Source organism: Astatotilapia calliptera, chromosome 6 (assembly GCF_964374335.1).
Source record: "Astatotilapia calliptera chromosome 6, fAstCal68.1, whole genome shotgun sequence".
Classification (NCBI taxonomy): domain Eukaryota; kingdom Metazoa; phylum Chordata; class Actinopteri; order Cichliformes; family Cichlidae; genus Astatotilapia; species Astatotilapia calliptera.
The window spans coordinates 3,611,935-3,634,537 of NC_137427.1; the positions used below are offsets into that span (position 1 = coordinate 3,611,935).

A 22,603-nucleotide genomic window follows, 5' to 3' on the forward strand; every position below is an offset into this window, starting at 1 on the left:
CTGTTTTTCAAACTTTTGGGGCTAAGCTACACCAAGTTATACAGAGTGGAATACATTTTAGCTTTTAAATTTTGGAAAGAAACTGAAATAGCATATTTCAAAAAATATACGAGCGTTTACTGTTCTGTGAAAGCAGTCAGAAGCAGGAAAAAGGGAAAGTAAGCAGATACTACATACATACACTCTCTGATTCCATCATCAGCATCTGAAAAATGATGTTACTTCGTGTGTTTTAGCCCATCAGCTGCAAAGCATCCTCAGGTTTCATTTAACCAGCAGTCATCATCAGGGTACTCTGGGAACTTCAACCCAAGCCAAGCTACAGCTGTTCACATCACTCAGGTTTTTTCATGAGACTCGATGGAGACAAACATCAGGTTCCTTTAAATAAGACTAAAACCACTTGTTCTGCTCTTTAGTTAAAGTTGGTCACTAGTGGACATTATGAGCAACCCTTCATACTAATACACAACAGGCAACAAGCCCTTGCTAGTACGCACTTAAATGGCACTGCCCCCAAGTTTAACCTGGTAAGCGGACACTTTGTGAGGCAAACAATGGTTTTGCATAAGATTACTACAAGTTGTGAAAGTTCTTAACATTAAGCAATCTCCATTCTCCACATTTCTACTTTCTTTTGTTTGTAAGCCTCCTAAGGGTCTACAGACAGGCTAACAGCCCATCTCGGCTTCATTTAGCCACAGCACTTTTAAACTAAATGCTAATGCCAGTGCTTACAATGTCAACAGCATGCCAGCGCTCTAATTAGCATGGAGGAAGACAGAAATCGAGTTAAAATGCTGTTTAAATGTTCAGTGGTCTGCACTGTTACCTCGCAGTAAAAGGGGTCGAACCCAGGACGGGACTTTCTGTGTAGAATTTAAGTGGGTTTTCTTTGGGAGCTTCAGTTTCTCCATCCATCCAAAAAGTAGACGGATTAATGCTGCCTGTCTTGGTCTAGGACACTCTAGCAAAAGAGTGTTAATCTCGAGAGTTTCCTTTCTTGGTTAAATAAAAGTAACAACAGTAATTAAAAGTTTAGCAAGTTCAGTTTGTTTCTGCAGTCCGTCCAAACCATCGAGTAAGGGGAAGTCGCAAATAGCTAAACTGGTGTTACAATCATGCTTTTGTGTCCCTAAATGGATCCTTGGCCCTAAAAGTTTTGGTCACCCGTTGGTCAGCCCAAGCTGTTTTCACACATGAATATCTCCAGACTCACTGTTTGGTTCAGGTGAACTGCCCGTGCAAAGTGTGCAGAGTAGGTGAGCTCTGCTAGACCCTCACACGCAGCATTACTAGAAACTGCAATTACTCCAATTGTGTTTCTTTTATGATTTGTAGTTGATGGGCTACACGTGTAAGATTAGCAGTGTGCTCATGTAAAAGATTGTGTAATGCAGATGGGAAAGCAACACATCTCACTGAAGCGGCACCATGACAAAGCAACTTGGCACACACTCCGACCACAGCACGCACAATCAGCACAGCGGCCTGGGAGACATATGGGCATTTATTGCATTGAGAGATCACTGCCACGAATAAATGGCCCACCAACTCCACAAATGAGTCTGGGAAAGCTGGACAGGCACAGAGAAGGGTTTGCAGGACTGCCTTTAATGCTAAAAGCTTACCTGTAAATGTCTTTATGGATACCGTTTACTAACAGGGGCATTTTGGGGGGGAGGGTGTTGCTGTATCTACCTATGCTCCTGGTTGTATGAGCGGAGGTCATGCACGTAAAGGAAGACAAGAAAAAAAGTGGAAAGACAATCCATAACTGCTGTTATGTAGAGAAGACATCCAAGGCAAAAAAAAAAAAACGAAATAAAAGAAATTATTCACAAAGCTTTGCCTTCTTTGAGGTCAGGTGCCGAGCGGGGCTCAAATCCCCGCATACACTGTTATGAGACAGTTGAATTTATGTGTGCTACAACTACTCGTCACACTTTTGTCTTCATGCATGTGCAGAAAAGCAGAAATAACAGACACAACCATAACCAGCATGTTCCTTTTGCATTAAAAAGGCCAACTTTAAGAGTTAAGATGGAGTTGTTAAAGTATAGTGAAAATGGAAATGATGACAGCTACTCTTTTTCTTTTTACCTGTTTGTGTGCAGGCACTCGGCACTCCCGCCCCGGATAGACCTGTGCATCTCCAGGACCTCACTGTCATTGGCATGACGATGGGTGAACAAATGAAAAACAACACAAAAGAAGAGGATGGCAACTCAGACAGGTAAAGTGAAGTTATGAATGACAGAAACCAGGAAATCATAATTCTGAGATTTCAATCAAGTCTCCGTTCAACAGCAGAGAATCCCATATGGAAAAGACTTAGAATAAACCTGTGCATACACTCCTGTAGTAAATGTTCATGTTTTACATACAACTCTTAAGAAAGTGGCATGCAACGCCACTACAGTGTGCACTTTCTATTTTGAGTCCAAAAGTGCATCTGCAATGAAAAGGGGGCTGTGCACTGTCTATGATGGCTTAACAGTAGAAAAGCTCTACACCGTCCACATTCACTGGCTGCAGTAGGAAGAATAAAACACTGACCAACTCCCACTCTGTGGGCAGGTTTCACATGGGCGCTGGTGAGATCGTTCAGAATGAATCTGGAGTCTGCAGCTCCGAAATGGAAATTTCCATCATGTTTTTGGTGCAAGGTTGTGCAAACATAAATGCAGTTTTACATTTTATGTGTTTGGACTGTAGTAAAATACGTTTCTGTGAGTCATTATCATCAACAGCAGCAGCACATAGTATGGCAGCCGCCATTGTGACGAGGCACGAAGCACAGCGACCAGCTGCTTCCTCTCCACACGTGACAGTGTGTCATTTCCTTTCAGATGCACTGTTGACACTGTTGATGTATTTGTGGAAACTAAAATAATCTGTGTCTTTGCTTGAATAAGCTTGATTCCTGTTCACTGAGGTTCGTTCCTGAACTGCAGCAACTTTTTGCACAGCATTGCTCTGCTCATGCTCTGCATGGTTTGAATACATCGTCAGCACAGCGGCAGAAACAGCGGCATGTTCTTATCAAGCAGGGCTGTCACGTGTTCTGTTAAATTCTCTTTAGCTTAGAAGAGTTTAGTATTACGTGTCGTAAAAGGCTCAACAACGTTTGTTGTTGTTGTATTTTCACAATTTGCCGCGATCAGCGTGAGACTATTCGGTGTAAATAACTGTCTATGTAAACAGCCACACTCGCACACATTTAATGTGCACTTGATTTAATTTCCTACAATTATATTGCATGAAGAAACTGCAAAAAAGGCCACTTTTATGAGTAAACAGATTTAAAGATATAAAGGAGACAATAACTGCACTGCTGTAATCTGAAACTAAAGCATCCAGCATCTAATTCACTCAATTATACACAGAGCAAAGTGGTGGAATCTGCCCAAATCCAAATCCTTAATCCTAAATTTGCATCATGTGGGGCAAAAAATTCTAAGAAGAGGAAGGAAAAAAAAGAAACTCTCCAAAAACCCAAGTTGTTCATAAACACCTCCACATGCAAGGAAACCCAAGATGCACACGAGGATTCCCAGAAACTGCTTCACAGCAAAAAGACCATCTGACCATGAAAGACACAATCTGGCGACTCAGAAGTCAAATACCAGTGCTGTGCGTGCGATACAGCAGGAAGTAAAACTTGAATCAGTGTAAAAACTGAGAAAATAAAGAAATTATTTGTACATAACTCTAACCCAGAACCACGGCACCAGCAGTACACGGGTGTGTTTTAACAGTCGAGTGGACGTACAATATGTGTAAACACAGCTTAGACTTCCTAAGTGTTCCTTTCTGTTGCTCTACATATCTAACAAATCTTTTTAATTAATGCAAAGAAGAACAGAGGTCCAGTATTCTTACAGATGCAAGTGCAGCACATGCCATGTTCTGTGTGAAGGAACCCGAAACTTTAAAATACACATAAAACTTCAACATTTACCACAAGTTCTTTTTCTATTTCTTTTCCATATGGGTAGTTTCACTCTGTTAGTAGTATTAGTAGAAAATAGTTTGGCAAGATCACATTACACACACATAAACAAAAACAATAATCAGCCTTTGAGAAATATATATAATTGTGTCAAAGCCCCAGAAGTTCATGTTTGATGATGGCCAGTTTCGCTGTTAGAGAATCAACCATTGATCTGACACATGTCAATCTTTCTTTTATTACAAGTAAAAAAGTCAACTAGAAGAGATTTTCACTGCCCCGCCCCTCATCCTGAAGATCCCAGGAGATTCCAACAGCAGGTTACCTGTCCTCAGAGTACTCGTAGTCCGAGTCACCTGAGCGTTGGTGCTCCAAGTGGGGCTCGTGGTAATGGGAGGGGGAGTGGGAGTGGTGGCGGTTCTGGTGGATCTCATCCAAACTCCTGATGATGAGAAAACATGTCATTTCTATATGTAATGTGAAAATGAGTGCAGTCATTAAAAGAAAGAAAATACGATAAAATGAAATAACTGTAAAGTTGTGACTTTATCATGTTTATTCTCGCTTTACTGAGATCTGACTGAAGATTTGATGTAGAGACACGATGAGCAGGGGTAAGAAGTGAGATTGAAACGTTCTAGGTAAATGCTGCCTGCACTGCAAAGCAAGATTAATGTGTTGTTCGGGCATGTTGAGCCTAAAGTCAGAGTTTTCAGTACCAGGAAGGTGGATGCCTTTTAACCTGGCTAGATCACCATGGCAACTGCTGTGCTGAACACAAGCTAGAAGAGCGATTAGGGCACATTACAAAGTCAATCAGTCCATTTGTTGGTTATTTATCACCAAAAATTCAATGAGTAAAGATCCTTTCACACACAAGTGATTTGTCACTCTTCGTTTGGCTTCGGGACAGTATCAGAGCTGAGCGCACCGAATAGCTAAAAGTTTGAAGTTTCAGAGCTCTAAGATGTCGATTTGACATTTGAGATGAGCTGCAGCCTGAGCGTGCAAAGGGAAATAAATACATTAACTCAGGAATTTACACAGCTAATGATTTTCTGTCAGCTGTGCTCTGTTGTGGTGTTTTCTGGTTTACAGATTTGTTTAGCGTATCAGTTAAGGTCCCTGAGTCTTGGACCCAGAGGTTTGAGTTTGGCATGTTTTGGGGTTTTGTAGTTTTACATTTTTTATTATTTTTGTTGATTATTGTTTTATGCTTCCGTATTCTGCATTGGTTATATTTAGCTCTCTGCTGCTTTATAGTTTTAGTTTTATGTGTTTTCCTGGACGTTTTCCTGGAGAGAGGATACATTACCCAAGTTCAAAGACAGTGTGATTAGACACTGATGTACAACTTTTATTATTGTGGGAAAAAAGCAGAAAAAATCTCCAGATCAACCACCCATGAAATGTGACCCATGTTGTGGAGACCCGGCACTCAATCAAACATTTTAGATTTGAACTTCTGCTGCACTGCCAGCTTCTCCCTGGGTTAATGAAATGTTAACAAGAGCTGAGGTGGTTTGTCTCTTCCAGCTGTTCCAATTATTGAAATATATAGACAGCATCATCAAAAGCATCCATATGTGGGTCTCCAAAGAAGTAAATTCATTAAATATTCCCCAAACTGGGATGGGATCTGTCAGAATGGTGAATACGATCTACTCTTTTTCCCATATATTTTTATTGAAATTTTTTATAGTACAATACAAACAAATGTTGAACACCCTCACATTCACACATCCATCCATACATCAAACCTGCCTACATCACATTCAAATGTAGAAATGAGCATAGTTCTCACAGCAATACAAAAATACAATGGGTTAGGATAGACAAGATTCTCCCCTCCTGTCCTTCTTCTTTTCCTTTTTGTTCATAAATGTCCTTCACCTCCACTCCCTAAAATAGTCATATATGGCTTCCACATATTCACAAAGTCCCATTGTTTGCCCTTGGCAATATATGTCAGTCTTTCCAGGCCTAGAGAGATTGCAATTTCCTTCTTCCAGAGTCCCATGGAGGGAGCATCCATACTCTTCCAACATAGCGCAATGGCTCTTCTGGCTTGAAGTAGTCCGTAGTCCAGTAATTTAGTTTTTTTCCCCGATTGCTTAAATTCCCTTGGATATATTCCAAGTACACAGAGTTTTCCTATTAAAGGGATTTTTACCTTAAACACTTCAGACAGATATTTGATAACATCTTTCCAAAAGTCCTGGATTTTAGGACACTCCCATAGACAATGAAGAAGAGTTCCTTTTTCAACTAGACATTTAGTACAGATGTCCGGAATATCATTGGACATATGATGAAGCTTGACAGGTGTTATATAGGTTCTCATGAGCCATTTATATTGCAGTAGTTTAAAGCGTGTGTTTATTGTTTGTTTTTGTGCTTTTAAGCAAGCCTGGTTCCAGTCATTTTCATCTATGTCCTCTTGGATCTCCCTTCTCCAAGCATCCAGTTTATCTGCTGCTGAGTCTTTGGAGGAAAGCATCAGTAAATTATAATATATAGAGAGAAAACCTTTCCCTTTTGTATTCTTAACACATACCTCCTCTATTTTCGTCAATGGTGGAAGTTCAGCAATCCTTTGCAGTTTTGATGACAAATAGTTTTTCAATTGTAAATATTTAAAAAAATGCTTTGGGGGTATTAAATATTTTTTACACAACTGATCAAATGTGAGCAGTATGCCATCTGCATATAGGTCTTTAATTTTTTGAATGCCTTTATTTTTCCATATTTTAAATCCCCCATCACTTTTACCAGGCGTGAACTTTTCATTTCCCCAAATAGGGGTAAATTGCGAAAGCGATGGAGGATCGCCCACATATTTATGAGCTGCATGCCAAATTATAATTGTATTTTTCAAGAAAGGGTTCCTTGTAGTTTTTTTTAATATCTTAGTGTCTGAAGAATATAGAAAAGTGTGTAAGGGAAGATCTGGAACAGATTTTTGCTCGATGTCAACCCAGGCTGGAGGTGTTGTTGGGCAGAAATAATGGGTGGCTGATGTTAGTTGGGCAGCCATATAATACCATCTGAGGTTGGGGACTTGGAGACCTCCTCTTTCATAGGGCAAGTAAAGTAGTTGTAAGCGGAGCCTTGCCTTCTTATTATTCCAAATAAATTGGTTAAATAGTTTGTTTAAACTGTCAAAAAATGAAGCTGGTAGGGGCAACGGAAGTGTTTGGAAGTAATATAAAAATTTGGGTAAAATTGTCATTTTTAGGATATTTATCCGGCCTATCATAGATACAGGCAGGTTTGTCCAACGGTTTAGCATTTCCGTGACCTCTCCTACAAGGGGATCATAATTTATTGAGGTTATGTCCTTGAGGCTTGGAGTGATCCTAATGCCTAAATATTTAAAGCCTGTTGTAGTTGTCTTAAATGGGGTGGCCACCACAGGGCTTCTTCTTTCTTCCTCATTAAGAAACATTAATTCTGATTTAGAATTGTTAATTTTGTATCCTGAAAATTCTCCAAATGTTTTTATTAATGTTACTAAATTAGGGATACTATCTTTCAGATTAGTCAAAAAAAATATAATATCATCTGCAAATAAAGAAATTAGATGGTCTCTTCCTCCAATTCTTGTCCCTGATATTCCTGCATTTGCTCTCACAGCTATGGCCAGAGGTTCTATTGCTAACACAAAGAGAATTGGTGACAGAGGGCAGCCCTGCCTGGTTGATCGCTGTAAATTAAAGGGTTTTGATACGTTATTATTAGTTAAAACTTGTGCTGTTGGATGTGTATACAATAATCGGATCCATTTCAGGAATGTTTCACCTAGTCCATATCTGGGGAGCACTTGTAAGAGATAATTCCATTCTATTCTATCGAAGGCTTTGCACGCATCTAGTGATAGCAGCGCAGTGTCCTCCCTATTGTTTTTCTCATAAAGTACATTGAGGACACGTCTTATATTATGATAGCCTTGTCTCGTTTTAACAAAACCTTGTTGATCGTCTGTTATCAAATTAGGCACACATTTATCTAGTCTTCTAGAGAGTGCTTTACACAAAATCTTCGTATCACATCCCATAAGACTAATTCCCCTATAAGAGGAGCATTCAGTCGGAGGCTTATTTGGCTTCAATAAAAGGGTTATTGTAGCTAATCTCAGTGAGTCTGGGAGTATTCCGGACTTATATGACTCCTCATACATGTTAAGAAGTGGCAGTATTAATTTATTTTTAAATGTTTTATAGAATTCCATTGGAAGTCCATCAGGACCAGGCGTTTTACCGCTATTCAGGTCGTCTATGGCTTCTGACAGGTCTTTTATTGTTAAATGACTATCAAGGGCTGTTTTATCCTCTTCTGAGAGGGTTTGAAATTTTAACTGATCAAGAAATGCATCTTGTGTTTCTCTGTTTCCCGTATATTCAGATTGGTATAAAGATTGATAAAACTCTCTGAAATTTTCATTTATTTTTAAAGGGTCTGTTGTTATAATACCCGATTTGGACTTTATGTGGGTGATGGCCTTTTCTGCTTGCATCTTTTTTATCCTCCAGGCCAATAATTTTCCTGCCTTCTCTCCTTGGTCATAAAATAATTGTTTGGTCCACATTAAACTTTTTGCCACTTTCTCTGCTGTTAATTTATCATACCTGGCTCTTAGAATAGTCAGATTGTTTAGTTTAGTGGGATCATTGCTCTGGTAAAATTCTGTTTCATTAGATTTAATTTGCCTTTCTAATGATTTTAATTCTTGGTTATATTGCTTACTCTTGTTGCTACTGTAGCTTATAATTTCCCCTCTTATGTAAGCTTTAAATGCTTCCCACCTAATACTAGCTGTGGTTTCATCTTTATTTATTTGAAAATATTGATCAATGCAAGTTTCTATAAATTTGACAAATGATGGGTCCTTTAACAAAAATGTTTGCATCCTCCATCGCTTTACACCTTGATCAACTTCGCCCAATCTAACTGATAGACATACTGCTGCGTGATCACTAATCACAATACTGTTATACCAACAGTTCTCAACACAAGGTAATAACTCTGTAGAGATAAGAAAGTAGTCTATCCGCGAATGACTTTGATACGAACTAGAATAACATGAAAATTCCCTGTTATTTGGATTCCTTGTTCTCCAGACCTCATTTAATCTCAAATCTTTCATATAGTTAAAAAGTATTTTTCTAGTCTGGGTATGAGTAGTGTCAGTTTGAGACGACCTATCCAGGTTAGGGTCCAGGGCGCAATTGAAGTCCCCTCCTATGATATAAAGGCCCTCCAAGGTTGATATTGTGAGAAATAGATTTTCATAGAAGGATGGGTTATCCTCGTTGGGGCCATAGATATTTATCAGGTTTATTTCTAACATGGAGATACGGCCCTGCACAATTACATATCTCCCATTTGGATCTGTAATCACCCTCGTAGTTTGAAATGGGATTGACTTATGTATAAGAGTAATGACTCCTCTGGCATGTCTAGTAAAAGAAGAGAAATATACCTGACCCTGCCATCTTTTGGTTAATAAATGTATCTCTGATGCAGTAAGATGAGATTCCTGTAGAAAAATAATCCTAGAGTTAAAATGTTTTAGTCGGTTTAATACTTGTTTCAGTTTAGCTAACTTCCGTATCCCCCTAACGTTCCAGGTCGTAATGTTAACCTTCAAAATGTTCTCTTTAGTTGTCCTCTCCATAAAATATTGTCAGACTGTTCACTTAAATAAACAAAGTAAAGGGAAAATTGAAGAAGCAGGTTTGCACATACATTCACACACTCACACATACCAGATAAAGAACTTGTAAACAATTTCTGATTGAACATTTGCATTTCCTTGTTGGAAATGTCTCCCCCCTCCCTTGAACAAATTATTTGGAGGGCGTTAATCCACATCACTGAGGAGTAACTAGTCAACGCGACCTCTCCAAAACCCCATAAATCAGACAGTGTACACTAACCATATAATGATACTGATTCTTCCCCCATAATAAAGTAAAGTTTACCCTTGGTAGGACAAAACAAAAAAAAAAGACTTAGGTGAGGTTCAGCTGTTAATCTACAACCCAAAAACGATTGCAATCAAACTTAGAACGAATATGCGCTTAAAAACGCCCAGTTATGGTAACATAAGTCCCACATAAATTCGAGCTCAAAATTTTATCTGTCTCTTATCAGTGACTCAATTACTGGTCGGTTATGTTGAAGCAGAGGCAGTCTTATGGAGTGTCTTAATGGTTAACCTGTTGTTTAACCAACTCACTGGTGATGAGCATCCTCTGCTGTTTCCTTCGGCAAATTCTTGTAGAATTTTTCGGCTTCTTGAGGTGTTGAGAAAAGGTGGATCTTCCCACCGTACAGGATTCTGAGTCTGCATGGGTTGTGCTGGAATCCACGGAAGGCATTGATATCAATAAACAGTTTGACAACCGGGTGAAATCCCCGTCGGATCCGAACCGTCTCCGCAGACAGATCCTGTGCAAATGTGATCTTGGCCCCATCATGTGTAATTTGTTGTTTTCTTGCTTCCCGATATACCAGTTCCTTCTCTTGGAATTTTAAGAAACGAATAAGCACCGCTCTGCTCTGGTTTGGTTTCCCAGAGGCAAGCGTGCGATGCACTCGCTCCAGTGTGAATGACTTGTCGGGCGCTAGCCCCAGCCACTTGGGTAGCATGATGTTAATAAAGTCGAAGAGTGATTGTTGCCCCTCTGCTCCCTCTTTTATGCCGAAGATGCGCAGGTTCTTTCGTCGTCCGCGGTTTTCCAAATCATCTGTTTTGGCTTCAAGAAGTGCGATTCGTTTGATAGCCGAGTTCAGTGACGTTTCTGTTTTCTCAAGTGTGCTTTCAACTTCGGCAATGCGGGCTTCGGCCTCTTCGATATGAGCCCCCTGGTTCAATATGTCTTGCTTTACCTCCGAGACTTTACCCTCCAGTGCAGTCACTGCGCTCGCCATCCCAGTCAGTCTTATATCGATGCTGTCCAACTTGGCTCCAAAATCCGACCGGAGTGATTTGAGTTCATCCAAAACCTCGGCTATGCTAGCCATGTTAGCATCTGTGTCGGACGTTGATGGTATAGCGCCTGTCTTGCGTCTTCGGGTAAAGATGTCACACTGTTTCACAGATGAAGCTTTTGACATGTCAGTGCCGTATATTCCAGACCACACTAACAGCATATGCAAGGGTTTTTTAGAGAAAGTTTGTACACTGTCCTGAGAGCGACCTCGCTAAGCTGCCATCTTAATGCTTGGCCACGTGACCCCCCCAATACGATCTACTCTTTACATCTGGCCAGCTGTGACACACAGAGTCTGTCGTGTGCCTGGGTCATTTGACCCAGTGTGTTGTGTTCTTGTATTTTCAAGTCATTTTCTATTATGGTTCATGGTTAAGTCCACGTTGGTAGTCTTGAGTTTAATCTGCGGTGCCTAGGTTGTTCTGTTTAGCATCTCTGTTTTGCCCTCTGTGTCTCTCTCTGTGTGTCTGTGTGTATATATGTTGTGTGAGTTCTTGCGTCTTGTTTCCCTTGTTTCATTCTATGTCCCCCCCTGCCCATGTTTATCCATGTTTCCCCAGTCTGCCATGTCTCTCTTGTCTCCCTCTTTGCCTTTCCTCCATTTCTGTGTCATGTTCCTCCGTTTCCTGTTTTATTGTGAAGGTCTCCGGCTTCCATGTTCGGTGTGTCTAGTTCTGCTTCCCCTGTGGCGTCACATTAATTCGTGTCAGCAGTGTTCCCCGTGTGTTTAGGTTTCACTTTTTAGTTTTGTGTCGCTTTTTCTCCCAGTAAATAAAGCTGTATTTTGGAGGTCCCGTCTCCGTGAGTCTGCATTTTGGGCCCTGTCCTGCCTGCGTTACACAGCTGTACTGTTTACAGTTTTACTGTTAAATCATTTGTTACACACAGCAGCCATGCTCAGGCTGAGCCCTGAGCTTCATTTTGGTTTTTTAAATCAATTTTTTTTCTTAATTTCTGCTTAAATTCAAATCCATCCATCCATCCATCCATCTTCATCCGCTTATCCGAGGTCGGGTCGCGGGGGTAGCAGCCTAAGCAATTAAATTCAAATAGTGACAATAAAATACTAAATAAGCATTTTATATTTTATTATATGTTCATTTAGTAACTAAAAGAACCAGCAGGGAATCTGGTAACGTCACATCTCAGATGGTTTAGTGCAGCGGTCCCCCATCCCGGTACCGGGCCATGAGAGTTAAGGCTCGTGTGTGAAATTTATGGTTTTCAGGGTTTTTATCGTTAATTTTTTTAATCGTTGTTATCATTAACTCATTAACTTTTATCATTAACACTTTCCCAGGGCTTTTTCCTGTGTGTTATGAATAAATCTTCTTTTATTTGGTACCGGTACTGGTTTTATTTTGTATTTATCCTCACCAAATAACACAAACAGTTGGCTAAAAGTGCTTTAGAGAATAAGATAGAGACCCTACAATAACAGAGAGAAAGCACCAACAATCAGACGACACCCTGTGAGCAGCGACAGTAGGAAGGAAAAACTCCCTTTTAACAGGAAGAAACCAACAGAAAGAGGCTCAAAAGAGGGCAGCCATCTGCCGTGACCAGAACAATGCAGCAGCGGACTTGTCGAGCAGTAATCCTCGCAGCTGCAGTCCACAAATTAACAAGCAACGTCAAGCTTTTCTTTAGGGTTCCCCCACCTGCCAAATCATCACTCAGAGTTCAGCAGGTAAAACTCCCCGGTGTAACTCACCTTTGCATGGGCACGTGTGCAGGCCGAGACCGAGCTCTGCACGTGTCCTCTCTGTGAGGCGACACCGAGCGCGAGCGGTGCTGGACGGGTCGCTGCTGCTCGGGCACAGCCAACGTGCTGCCCCGCTCTCTCTCCCTGGAGTTACGCTCTGCGCCTGCACCCGCACACAGATCCAGTGTGGACACACAAACACGTGCAAAACAAGCAAAATACATGTTTCAAGATTCACAGATATAACATACACACAGGAGGGATACAAACACTCACACACATCCAGGCATTAGTTGTGTCCTTAGGTAAGGGTGCACCAGTTGTAATGAGTCAATACTACTCGCTACCGTTACAGGTGCCATTCACCTACAGACTGTAAAACATCACATCTGGATGTTTTACAGGCAAATAAGCAGCTTGCAAACGCAGTGTAGCTGGTCATGTGACTGTTTCTGCAAATGTGTCTGTCAGACCTGAGCTCAGCTTGTTTTAATCCCATGAAGTGGCTGATGAGATGACAGATCAGACATTTACAGTTACAAGCCTACAAAGCTATAGTAAGTCACATGATACAGAAAAAAATGCAGTAACAGAGCATTAGCCTCATTTAAAGCTGAGATCGGCAGTAATGTTTGAGTCTTACAGGAAAAAAACATCTCCTGTTGTGTGAGAGAAACCTACACTTCTCCACCTCCTCCTGGCTTTGTGATGGGAGACTCTGGCCAATCACAGGTCAAAGAGAAGCTACTCTAATTGGCCCTTCTACAAATTCATGGGAACTTCCCTTTACTAAGTGGCAGATATTCCTGAATTAAAAGTGGCTATTCCACCGACAGCAACTACGTACATTGCAAAGCAGCCCAAAAAAGGGACATTTAATGCACTAAAACACATCTCATCTCAGGAGCGAATGACAAACTATATTCAGCACCTCTCATTGCTCCCTGGATTGGTAAGATGCTAAGTTAAATTTTCTGTGATGGTCTTGATGTAGTTGGTTGTGGACGTAGCATGGATGGCCTTCTGGCTGCTGGAGCTGATGTATAGCCTATATATGTCTGATGGGGTGGAGTTAGGACAGTTATAGGAGAGAGGGGGCTGCAGGACATTTCATTAAGGAGTCAAAAAACGGTGACGCCATCCCTTAACTAGGCTGGCAGAAATCCTTGACGTTGCTTCTAACCCTAACCTAACTTTATATGGAATGGTTGAGTGGCATGCCAAGACATTGCTCCCAATTTAGTGTGATCTCTTCACCCATTCGTTCATTTTCTTATACCACAGAAGGGTTGGGGCCAGTTCAAGCTAACATAGGGTGAAAGGAGGGGGGTGTATGGCTTCTGACCTCTTCACATTTGGGAACATGTGACATGCTATGATTTAAAAGTTTCATTAATGGTTAACGATACAGAAAATACTCTTGGCCACCAATGCAAAGATGTAAAACTGCAAACTTTACTTTGATTTAACCGCACGTGGGAATTACTGGAAATGGTATACAGCAATCTGACAAGATTCTGGGACAGGAGTGTAGAGCGCAGAGGCCAGTGGTCACTTTGCTCGTCCTCCTCTAATGGCTGATGAACACCCACTTGTGTTCTGCAGAGACACCGAGACATTGGCTCGGTGTTTTTTGGGGGCGGGGTTTGGTCTTTCTAGACGTCTGCCAACTCTAGCTTTAAATATGAACGACAGGATGTGAAACAGAACTGTGCAAAGTGAAGTGAGGCGAAGGTCTCAATCATGACTTGTATGGATCATTAAAGGTAGCAGCCAGTTGGGGAGCTTCTAAGAATACACAGGAAGCATCGCTGGTTGGATAAGTACAAAAAAACAACAACCTATGTATAAAAACTGACTCTCAAGATGCAGTTAGGTATACACTTGCACTGCAACTAAAATTAACACTTTTTTTTGCCAATGAATGAATAGTTGAGTGAATGAATTCATCACCTGTGGTGCACGATTTAAGCTGTGGCTAAGAATTGTGGGTATTGTAGTACAGAGCTCTGTTATTTGAGGCAAAACAAAATAACAAGGAAAAGAAAATAAAATAAAATCATAGTAATGTTCAAATAGTATCCTGATCATACTTGTGGCATTTTAAAGGCTACCAAAAAAATTAAATAAAATTGCATTAATGTCTAAATCAATGCACACTGGAACTGAAGCGAGGGCAGAAACAGGCAGCCAGCAAAGCAGCTGTAGCTAAAATGTCTTCTATTGTCTGTGTTCAGTGTGCTTTCAGTGAAGTAAGGAGCAGGAATAGAAGCATGCAGGATTGCAGGAGACGTAGTGGAATGGCAGTGAACTACTGCAGCTCTGCAGTGCAGCATGCACTCAGTGCGTCGGTGTTTCTAAGACCCAGCAAAAGAGGAGAAAATGCTCATGCAGCCTCACGCAAAAATTCAGAATCTGCACCCCAGTAAGAAATGTGATGATTTGCAAAATACTTTCGGGTGTTTTTGCTGATTCAGCTTGAATTAATTATTTTAATTTAGGTTAAATTTTTAGAAATTTATAGAAGCAGACCCAAAAGGTTTCCACAGGACATGAAGGGAGGATGCACAAGGATGCTCTCTCACGCAGTGCTGGGCACCTACAGGCTACTACGAGGAAACGCTCAATAACCATGACCCCCACCCACCTTTAGTCACTACTATCAAACCATCATCAAACTCTGTATCAATGATGCGATGAGACCCTGCACACATACAAACGCACACGCAAAACACCCACACACAAGACAGGGTAAGGTTGAGAGATTCTCCCACGCTGAGAGGGACACTGGAGAAGGCTCAGAACAGGAAATGTTAGCCACCACGCTCAAACACTGTTGGTTAAAGGACACACAGCCTGCAAATAAATGAACACACATACTCTGTAGTTTCCTGCTGGGGCTGTCTCCATGGACGTGTCTCCGTGGGAGGTATGGAGAGGGCTGTGGCAGAGGTATAGAGGACACGTCATGTGTCTGGAGCTTATACCAGTGAGGAATGTCGTCTAGCAAGGCCGTCTCCAACTCTATGAGGATCTGAGGGGGACAGAAAGGGAGGTGGCACATGAGAAAAATGGAAAGTAGAAATCTTCACACGTGTGAAGACATTTAAAAGAAAATCAGTTTCATCCACTCAGAGAATGAAACTTTAGGCAATCATATTCAGTAAATATACAACAAGTTAAATCCTATGTTAGGCAGACTTAGCAAATTTTGGGTGATGGGTGTTTCTCACAGTTCCCCCTGTCATTCTCTCCGCAGACCGGTATTTGAGAAACATGTTTGTACCATTTAATTTTTAAAAACCATTTAAAAACTATAAAAACTGTTTTCACTTTCTTATTGCTTTTAGAGTAACAGTTCTTTTGAAGTTTATATTCTTTTATCTACTGTTTTCTTTAAGTTTGTATTGCTGTTTTGTGACTCCTGTAAGTAAAAAATCCTTTATGGATAAATTATGGTTGCTTGCTATCATCTTCATCTGTAATCAGAAGTGTCTTTAATTTAAAACATAGTAAAAATCCCAAGATTTCCAGTTATGGGATATTGGGAAACATTTGGGAGCTGGCAGAATTATTTATTTAATTATATTATCTGGAACTATTGATGTAAATGATCAATACTTGTCTGAATGAAGTCAGTCAGACCAGATATCTCTCATTTCTTCTCCAAAACAGCTCTGGCCTGCTGTTTCAACCATCTATTTATGAGAGGCAGCCAATGAGAGGAAAGTCTACTTAAGAGCCAAGAGAGGAGGAGCTTAAGAGGGGAGGGGCTAAAACATTGCTTCGAACTGAAGAGCTGGACTGGGAGGCATTACAAGATAAATAACAATTTGATAGCATATTAGTTCATTTTGAATTTGATGGCAGCAAGACAAAAGTTGGGATGAGGGAACAAAAGGCTAGAAATGTGAGGGCAGGAACAGTTTGCAACTAATTAGGTTAAATGGTAACAGCTCAGTAACATGACTGGGTATAAACGTGCATCTTATAGAAGTACAGAGGTTCATCGTGTCCTTCTGCATTCTGATTCCAAAAGCTGCCAGACAGGACAGGATTTAAAACACGTGCACCACATCCTCTGGACTAAAGAAGAGTTCAAACACTGTCAATGCTCAACAGTATCTACACGTTTTAGAGCAATGTATGCTTTTCTTTATATGACATCTACACTGACATTCAGGGAAGACCTTCCATTTTGCATCTAGATGATGCCAAACTGTATCGATTCCAACAGCATAGATACCGCAGATACATGTAGTAGAAGAGTTTGTGTAGTGATTAGGCCTACCTGAGGTTCAGACTAACTAAAAACATCTGGAGCATCATGAAACCAAAGGTTCCACAAAGAAGAACCAGGACTGTTAAGCAGCTGGAGTCTTCTATCGGACAATAATGGGACAACATCCCTGTTCCTAAAGTGCAGCAAATCTAGCAACTGGTCTTCTCAGTTGATCTCCACCTTATTTTTTTAATTTTGAAAATGTAAAAAATACGCTATACAAACACAGGCCATTTACCATTTACATATGTTTCTTCTACTAAGGTTAAAATGTGGATTTAGGGAATTTGATGTGTCTATTACATGTTTTACAGTTCAACCAATAAAATGGCTTTGATTGGACAGTGGCTGTCACGCACCTCGCCCAGGAATTCACTCTCCTCCTCCTGGACTCGAGGCTGGTCCCACACTGTGATCTCCAGCATGCGCTCTCTGAAGTCTCGCCGATGAACGTGGGAATAAATAAAGGTCTGGTTCCACTTGGGCTCAGCGCTCTTTTTCACCGTTTTAGTCCGTCGTTTACTCTTATCACTGGAAGAGAGAAGAAATCATGGATTCATTCAGTGTGCAAGAAGGAGAACAGTATGGTTTTTTTTTATTGTTCAAAATAAAAACTATAGATGAAGAAATACCCGTGAGATGCTCAATAAGTAAAAATGAACACAATGAGCTGACCTCCTATCAGGCAGGAAGTACATCTTGACGTAGGGGTTTCGAGGTCGTCCGTCTGGTCGGGGTGGCAGGTCTATGGCTTGAAGGACGTTGACAATCAGCTGATGGCCCACTTTGTCGTACCACAGCTTCACCTATAACAATGCATAAAGGCAGTTAGCATCCTTTTCAATCTATATCCAGTCAGATGAACCTCATTGTGTTTGTTCCTGATACTCACAGAGAGCTGTCCAGGCAGAACCAGAGGAAGGTCTCTGAGAGTGCTGGGACTAGTAGGGGACATCACGGATATAGATGGACGGTCCATCTTCTGGGACTCAAAGGAGCTGGAGCCTGCTGAGGGATCAACAGAATGAATAATAGGAAAAAACATTAACTGAAAGCACATTTTAAAATATAAAGCCTGTTAAGCTGGTGATATAAAAACTTACTAGATTCTAGAGGAGGGTGGGAGGACTCTGGGATTCTTGGGATGTCTCTGTAAAAAGCAGAAGAGTCACAGAGTGTATACAAATCTTCCCTTACTATATGTCATTCAGCTGGCATATATCTCTAAACAACAACAGTTTCTAACACAGTAGAAGAAGAACAAAACCAGTCAGTCATATTAACAGTGTGGGGAAAACAGCAGGTGGCCAAGGACTGAAGAACAGGTGGAAAAAAGGGGATGTCTTTCTTGGATCTGAAGGATTTCAGGGAAGATACATTGGGAAGGGGCTCCACTCTACTTACTGATGTGCTCTATACACTTTTCTCAAGAGGTGTTTGGACATAATTCGGTTCACAGAGCTTTTAGATAAAGGAGACACATCAAAAGTCCGTCAGAAGGAAAATCAAAGCCGTGGTACTTTAACAATGACCAGTACACATTAGTAACAACAAACGCACCCTATAGGTCTCGAAACAACAATCTCCACTTGAGGCTCAGCCTTGGACTCGAGAATGATGTTGTACACTTCTTTCTTGGTTGCTCCTGGCAACGACTTCCGGTTCCACTGCAACACCTCATCACCTGAAAACAAGATTAATGCTTCTTAAAGTCAAACTGAAAAATCAAATGTCCTCAGTGTGCAGTTAAGTGCAGCACAACTTTTCTGCTGGGTGCTCCACACAAAAACCCGACGATGATCGGTCAAAGGCTGTATTCAGAAAATGGACATTGTCACCATAACATCACCCTTTGGTAAGAAAAGTCCTTTTGTGAAACTTCAAGCTTGTCTGACGCTGGATGACCGAGGGGTGGACACTTAAAACTTGTCAATCACACGATTAACCACAACCTGTTTCATCCTCGTTTCTGACTTTAATGGAGAAAATAATTTAATTTAATGTGACTTTAGTGTGGAAACAATTTTATCTCATCAATCTCCAGACTTAAAATAAGTGGTTGTCCAGCACATTAATGTGACTTATTGCCGCTTGCATCTTTCATGAATTATCATGAAAAGATCCAAGTTGTCAAATTAGACAAAAAAAAAACACTTCTGAGAGTTTTCAGAGACTGGAAGGACTTTTTTGCACTTGATGAGGCACATTTCTGTCTTTTTATCTGCCCATTTTTACATGTTTGGTTTGGTATGCCAACCCACTATTTAGCCCACCATAAAGGTCACTGCTGCCTGGGTTTTCTTGTTGGCTCCTTCTTTTTTTCCTGACTAAACCCACAGTGACAAAGCATTTTAGGTGAGTTACGATGATTTCCGACCTGTAAATTGAAAACGGAGCTCTCAGAACCTCCTCAAATGTTTTTTCCCTCTCAGGAGTGATTTTAACACTATGTTCAAGCATAAATAAGGCCCTGGGTTAATACTTTCAGCAGCAGCTGAGTCGCTGTACAGTCAAAATTTACAGCCAGAAGTAGTCCCGTGACCTCAGCACTCCATACATTACTCCATTATTATTCAAATCATGACACAGCGTGGTCAGATAAGCAAAATGTAGCATGAATGATGACTGCTTTACTGCAGAACTGTACACATTGCCTGTTTATACATTCTGTGCTTCCTTATATATGCTCTAATATCACTTTAATCCCAACAGCTGACTGCGGTTGCTTACTTTTGCCCACATTCCTTTTTTTTCCTTTTTTAAAATGCTTTGAAAATTATTTATCAGTGTAAAACTGGCAAAACCAAACTCCTCAAAATAGCACTCCAGTAAAGGTCTGGTATAATGTGAATGCAGCACAAGCAGGCTGGTTGATTGCTTGAGTTCAAGTGGCAGCTCCCACAGACATTACACCAATAAAAACACCAGTATTATTACTATTCTGTAGGCCACCACAAGCTGCTACAAATGTTTAGCATTTTAGCATTTAACAATTTCAATGACAAGCACACTACTCATGCCTGCAAAGATGACAGGTACATACTGATGTCTATGCAAAGGTTGATCTCACATGCATTCCTAGATGAAAGCAATACTATCTGCAGTTCTGCAGCTCCTGCAAAGGAACAACATGTTCTATTTTTTGTACCTGCACGTAGGTGTCCCACGACATCTGCCAGACTCCCTTTTTTAACTTTGGTGATGAAGGCCCCAAGTCTCCCTGTCTCCGTCATCTTCCCTCCTACCACCTGCACACAAAGATGAGACAGACGTACGATAAGATCAGATGTCACTCCGTCCTCTCCAACACTGCCTGTTGTCTCAGTGAGGACAGATCTTAATGTGAATGAATCCCTGCTTACTTTTAGTCCCAGGAGAGAGCCTGCCTCACGGGGCATGGCTGACCTCTTGCTCAGAGTGATCCGCCCAATCAGGTGGTCACCCTCTTTGGATGGCTGCCACGAAACTGGATGCTAAAGGGACAAAGACATGAGGATGTTTACAAAGCACATTATCAACTGTAAATACTGGTAATTTGGTCATGGGTCCCATGCAACATTAGACTTAATATAAGTGCAGCTATATGTGAGGAAAGGGATCAGGGCAGAGCTTCAGGAACAACCTGACTGGTGAAACTTACATGCCAAACTGCAGGATCTAGAGGATGACAGTCCCAGTCACCTGCAGGGAGAAAGAGTTCGAGAGGGAGGAATTAGTCATTTGTCTAAATTATGTTAAATGTAATTGTGCAGGTTGATTCCAAGCTACAAAAAACTCTTAGAAAGATGACTCAGTGATGCCATTAAAGACTGCGATCTGCTTTAATTCAAACAACATAACTAATGGGTTTATCATCCCATTTCTGTTTTATATGCCAGGGCCTGCCAAAGGCTTTCTTTGAGGTAGGTTTAATTTTAAAAAGCTAAAAATTCCATTTCGCCATCTATAAAAATGTAACTTAATTTACTAAAATGATCTGAATTCTCTTACTTAACAATACTTTAGACTCCCTGTTGAAGCTCCAAAGCTCTTATATTTTAGTATTTAGTTTCTGTTAGTTATATTTTTTATTGAATTTTTATTACATTTTGATTTAGTAGGCTTGCCTTCTCTATGTCATCCTGTATCTTGTCAAGTGTTTCTGTTGGTGATTATCTGCTGAGTTGCTTCCTGTTTTATTTTAACAGTCATCTGTCTCTGGCGTCTTGTGATTAGTTTACTCCCTCAGGCATTGTCTTGATTGTCTTCAGCTGTGTCTCATCGCCCTGCTGTGTCAACTTCCTTAATAATTACCCTCATGACTTGAAATAGTGCTGTTTTCCCTTTTCTTAGCGTCTCTTAACGCCGTAGTGATGGTGTGATGAAGGCCTGTGAACGTGTCGGATCTTTCCAGCCAATTGCTTCACCAGAAGGCAGATCACACAAAACCCTGTTTAACAGCTCATTTTGAACTAGTGACATCTGCTGGTCATTCGATGTGCTCCATAATCTCGTTGCAGACTGCTGATGATCATCAGAATCACCTCAGACCACAAAAAAATTCCCGCATCTTTTCAACCGCTCAAATCCGGTTCAAATGACATGAAGCAGTCACGTCATTTCAGAGAAAGGGTTCCTCGTTTATCTTTGGTCATGTGGTTTCTGAAGAAAACAATACAGGTGTTGGGATGGGCTTTATTTGGGCACGCCCCCTGTCCTTGACACAGGCCTCGGGGCTTAAGCATCAGACGAAACATCAAAATTATTTAGCCTGTGATCATTCCCTGTGTGCGTCCTCCCTTTGAGTCCATGTGGATTTAGTTTTGCTTTACGCTCCCATGTGTTTTTTGGACTTTGCAAACAGCTACAACAGCCTGTCTTCTGGATCTGTGTTTGGGTCCTTGGGACCTGCTAGCTGTGACTAAACTGTGCTCAGATGTTGTCTACTGTGGTTGTCGATTTAAAAAGGGAGGAGCTAAAACCCTGTGTTCCAACAGAGGATGACCTAAGTAGCTGCACCACACCCCAGTATAAGATAGATGAGGATTATTCTGAACCATGAATAATGCAAAGCTACTCTAGATTTTAAGAATACAAATATGGAGCTGGAAATGGGCAGCACAGTTTAGTGCTGCCCAACAGCAAGAAAACATCTGATGGCGATTTTAAAATCCTTTGAGTAACTTCAGTTTGAGGTACGTGGGCAGGCAGAATAATTCACGTGATGTTTTTTTGCAAAATGCCTGCAGGGGGGAGAGAAAAGAACTTTTTGGTGGAAAGAGTAGAAACCAAATGAAGCCTATACAATCATGGTTGATGGAGAAATCAGGAAAAAAAAGTCTGAATGACTTGAGCAACTTTAGTGATGCTAACTGGAACACTCGAGAGGAAAAATGCTGATGCCACCGTTTAGTGGATGAGCAAGCTGGGCAGATAGCTCTTTATTAACAGCTCTTTGTAGGTATCATTGTTTAAGACAAACACAGCATGTAAGTGAAAGAGGCTCCGCTCAACTGAAGATTGACCAAGTCCCTCTTACTGTCCTGAAGGCAGTCCTGGCTTACTCTCATTGGTAACTGACTGATATGGAAAAATCATCTGTTTAAGAGGAGCACGTGAGCATCCACGCTATCACCTGACCCTTCTTCAGCAGCTCTCTCCCTAGTCCTTCCAATCCACATCAG

At 41.0% G+C, this 22,603-nt stretch overlaps 1 protein-coding gene across 20 annotated transcripts in view; it reads right to left on the minus strand.

Annotated features, from left to right (window-relative positions):
* rims1b (regulating synaptic membrane exocytosis 1b) overlaps positions 1-22,603 on the minus strand; it is a 94,452-nt gene that overhangs the window by 26,206 nt on the left and 45,643 nt on the right. For 8 of the 20 annotated variants that reach the window (XM_080302640.1, XM_080302637.1, XM_080302639.1 and 5 more), the window contains exons 6-20: positions 20,581-20,621; positions 20,303-20,413; positions 20,089-20,188; positions 18,501-18,624; positions 18,345-18,401; positions 18,044-18,090; positions 17,833-17,957; positions 17,616-17,746; positions 17,300-17,471; positions 15,539-15,692; positions 15,306-15,362; positions 12,668-12,821; positions 4,281-4,397; positions 2,104-2,166; positions 1,632-1,709 (exon numbers count right to left, since the gene is read on the minus strand). In XM_080302640.1, coding sequence (XP_080158766.1) covers positions 1,632-1,709; positions 2,104-2,166; positions 4,281-4,397; positions 12,668-12,821; positions 15,306-15,362; positions 15,539-15,692; positions 17,300-17,471; positions 17,616-17,746; positions 17,833-17,957; positions 18,044-18,090; positions 18,345-18,401; positions 18,501-18,624; positions 20,089-20,188; positions 20,303-20,413; positions 20,581-20,621 — 1,531 coding nt within the window. The remainder of the gene's footprint in view (positions 1-1,631; positions 1,710-2,103; positions 2,167-4,280; positions 4,398-12,667; positions 12,822-15,305; positions 15,363-15,538; positions 15,693-17,299; positions 17,472-17,615; positions 17,747-17,832; positions 17,958-18,043; positions 18,091-18,344; positions 18,402-18,500; positions 18,625-20,088; positions 20,189-20,302; positions 20,414-20,580; positions 20,622-22,603) is intronic. The other 12 variants (XM_080302644.1, XM_080302651.1, XM_080302646.1 and 9 more) reach the window with 5 other exon arrangements.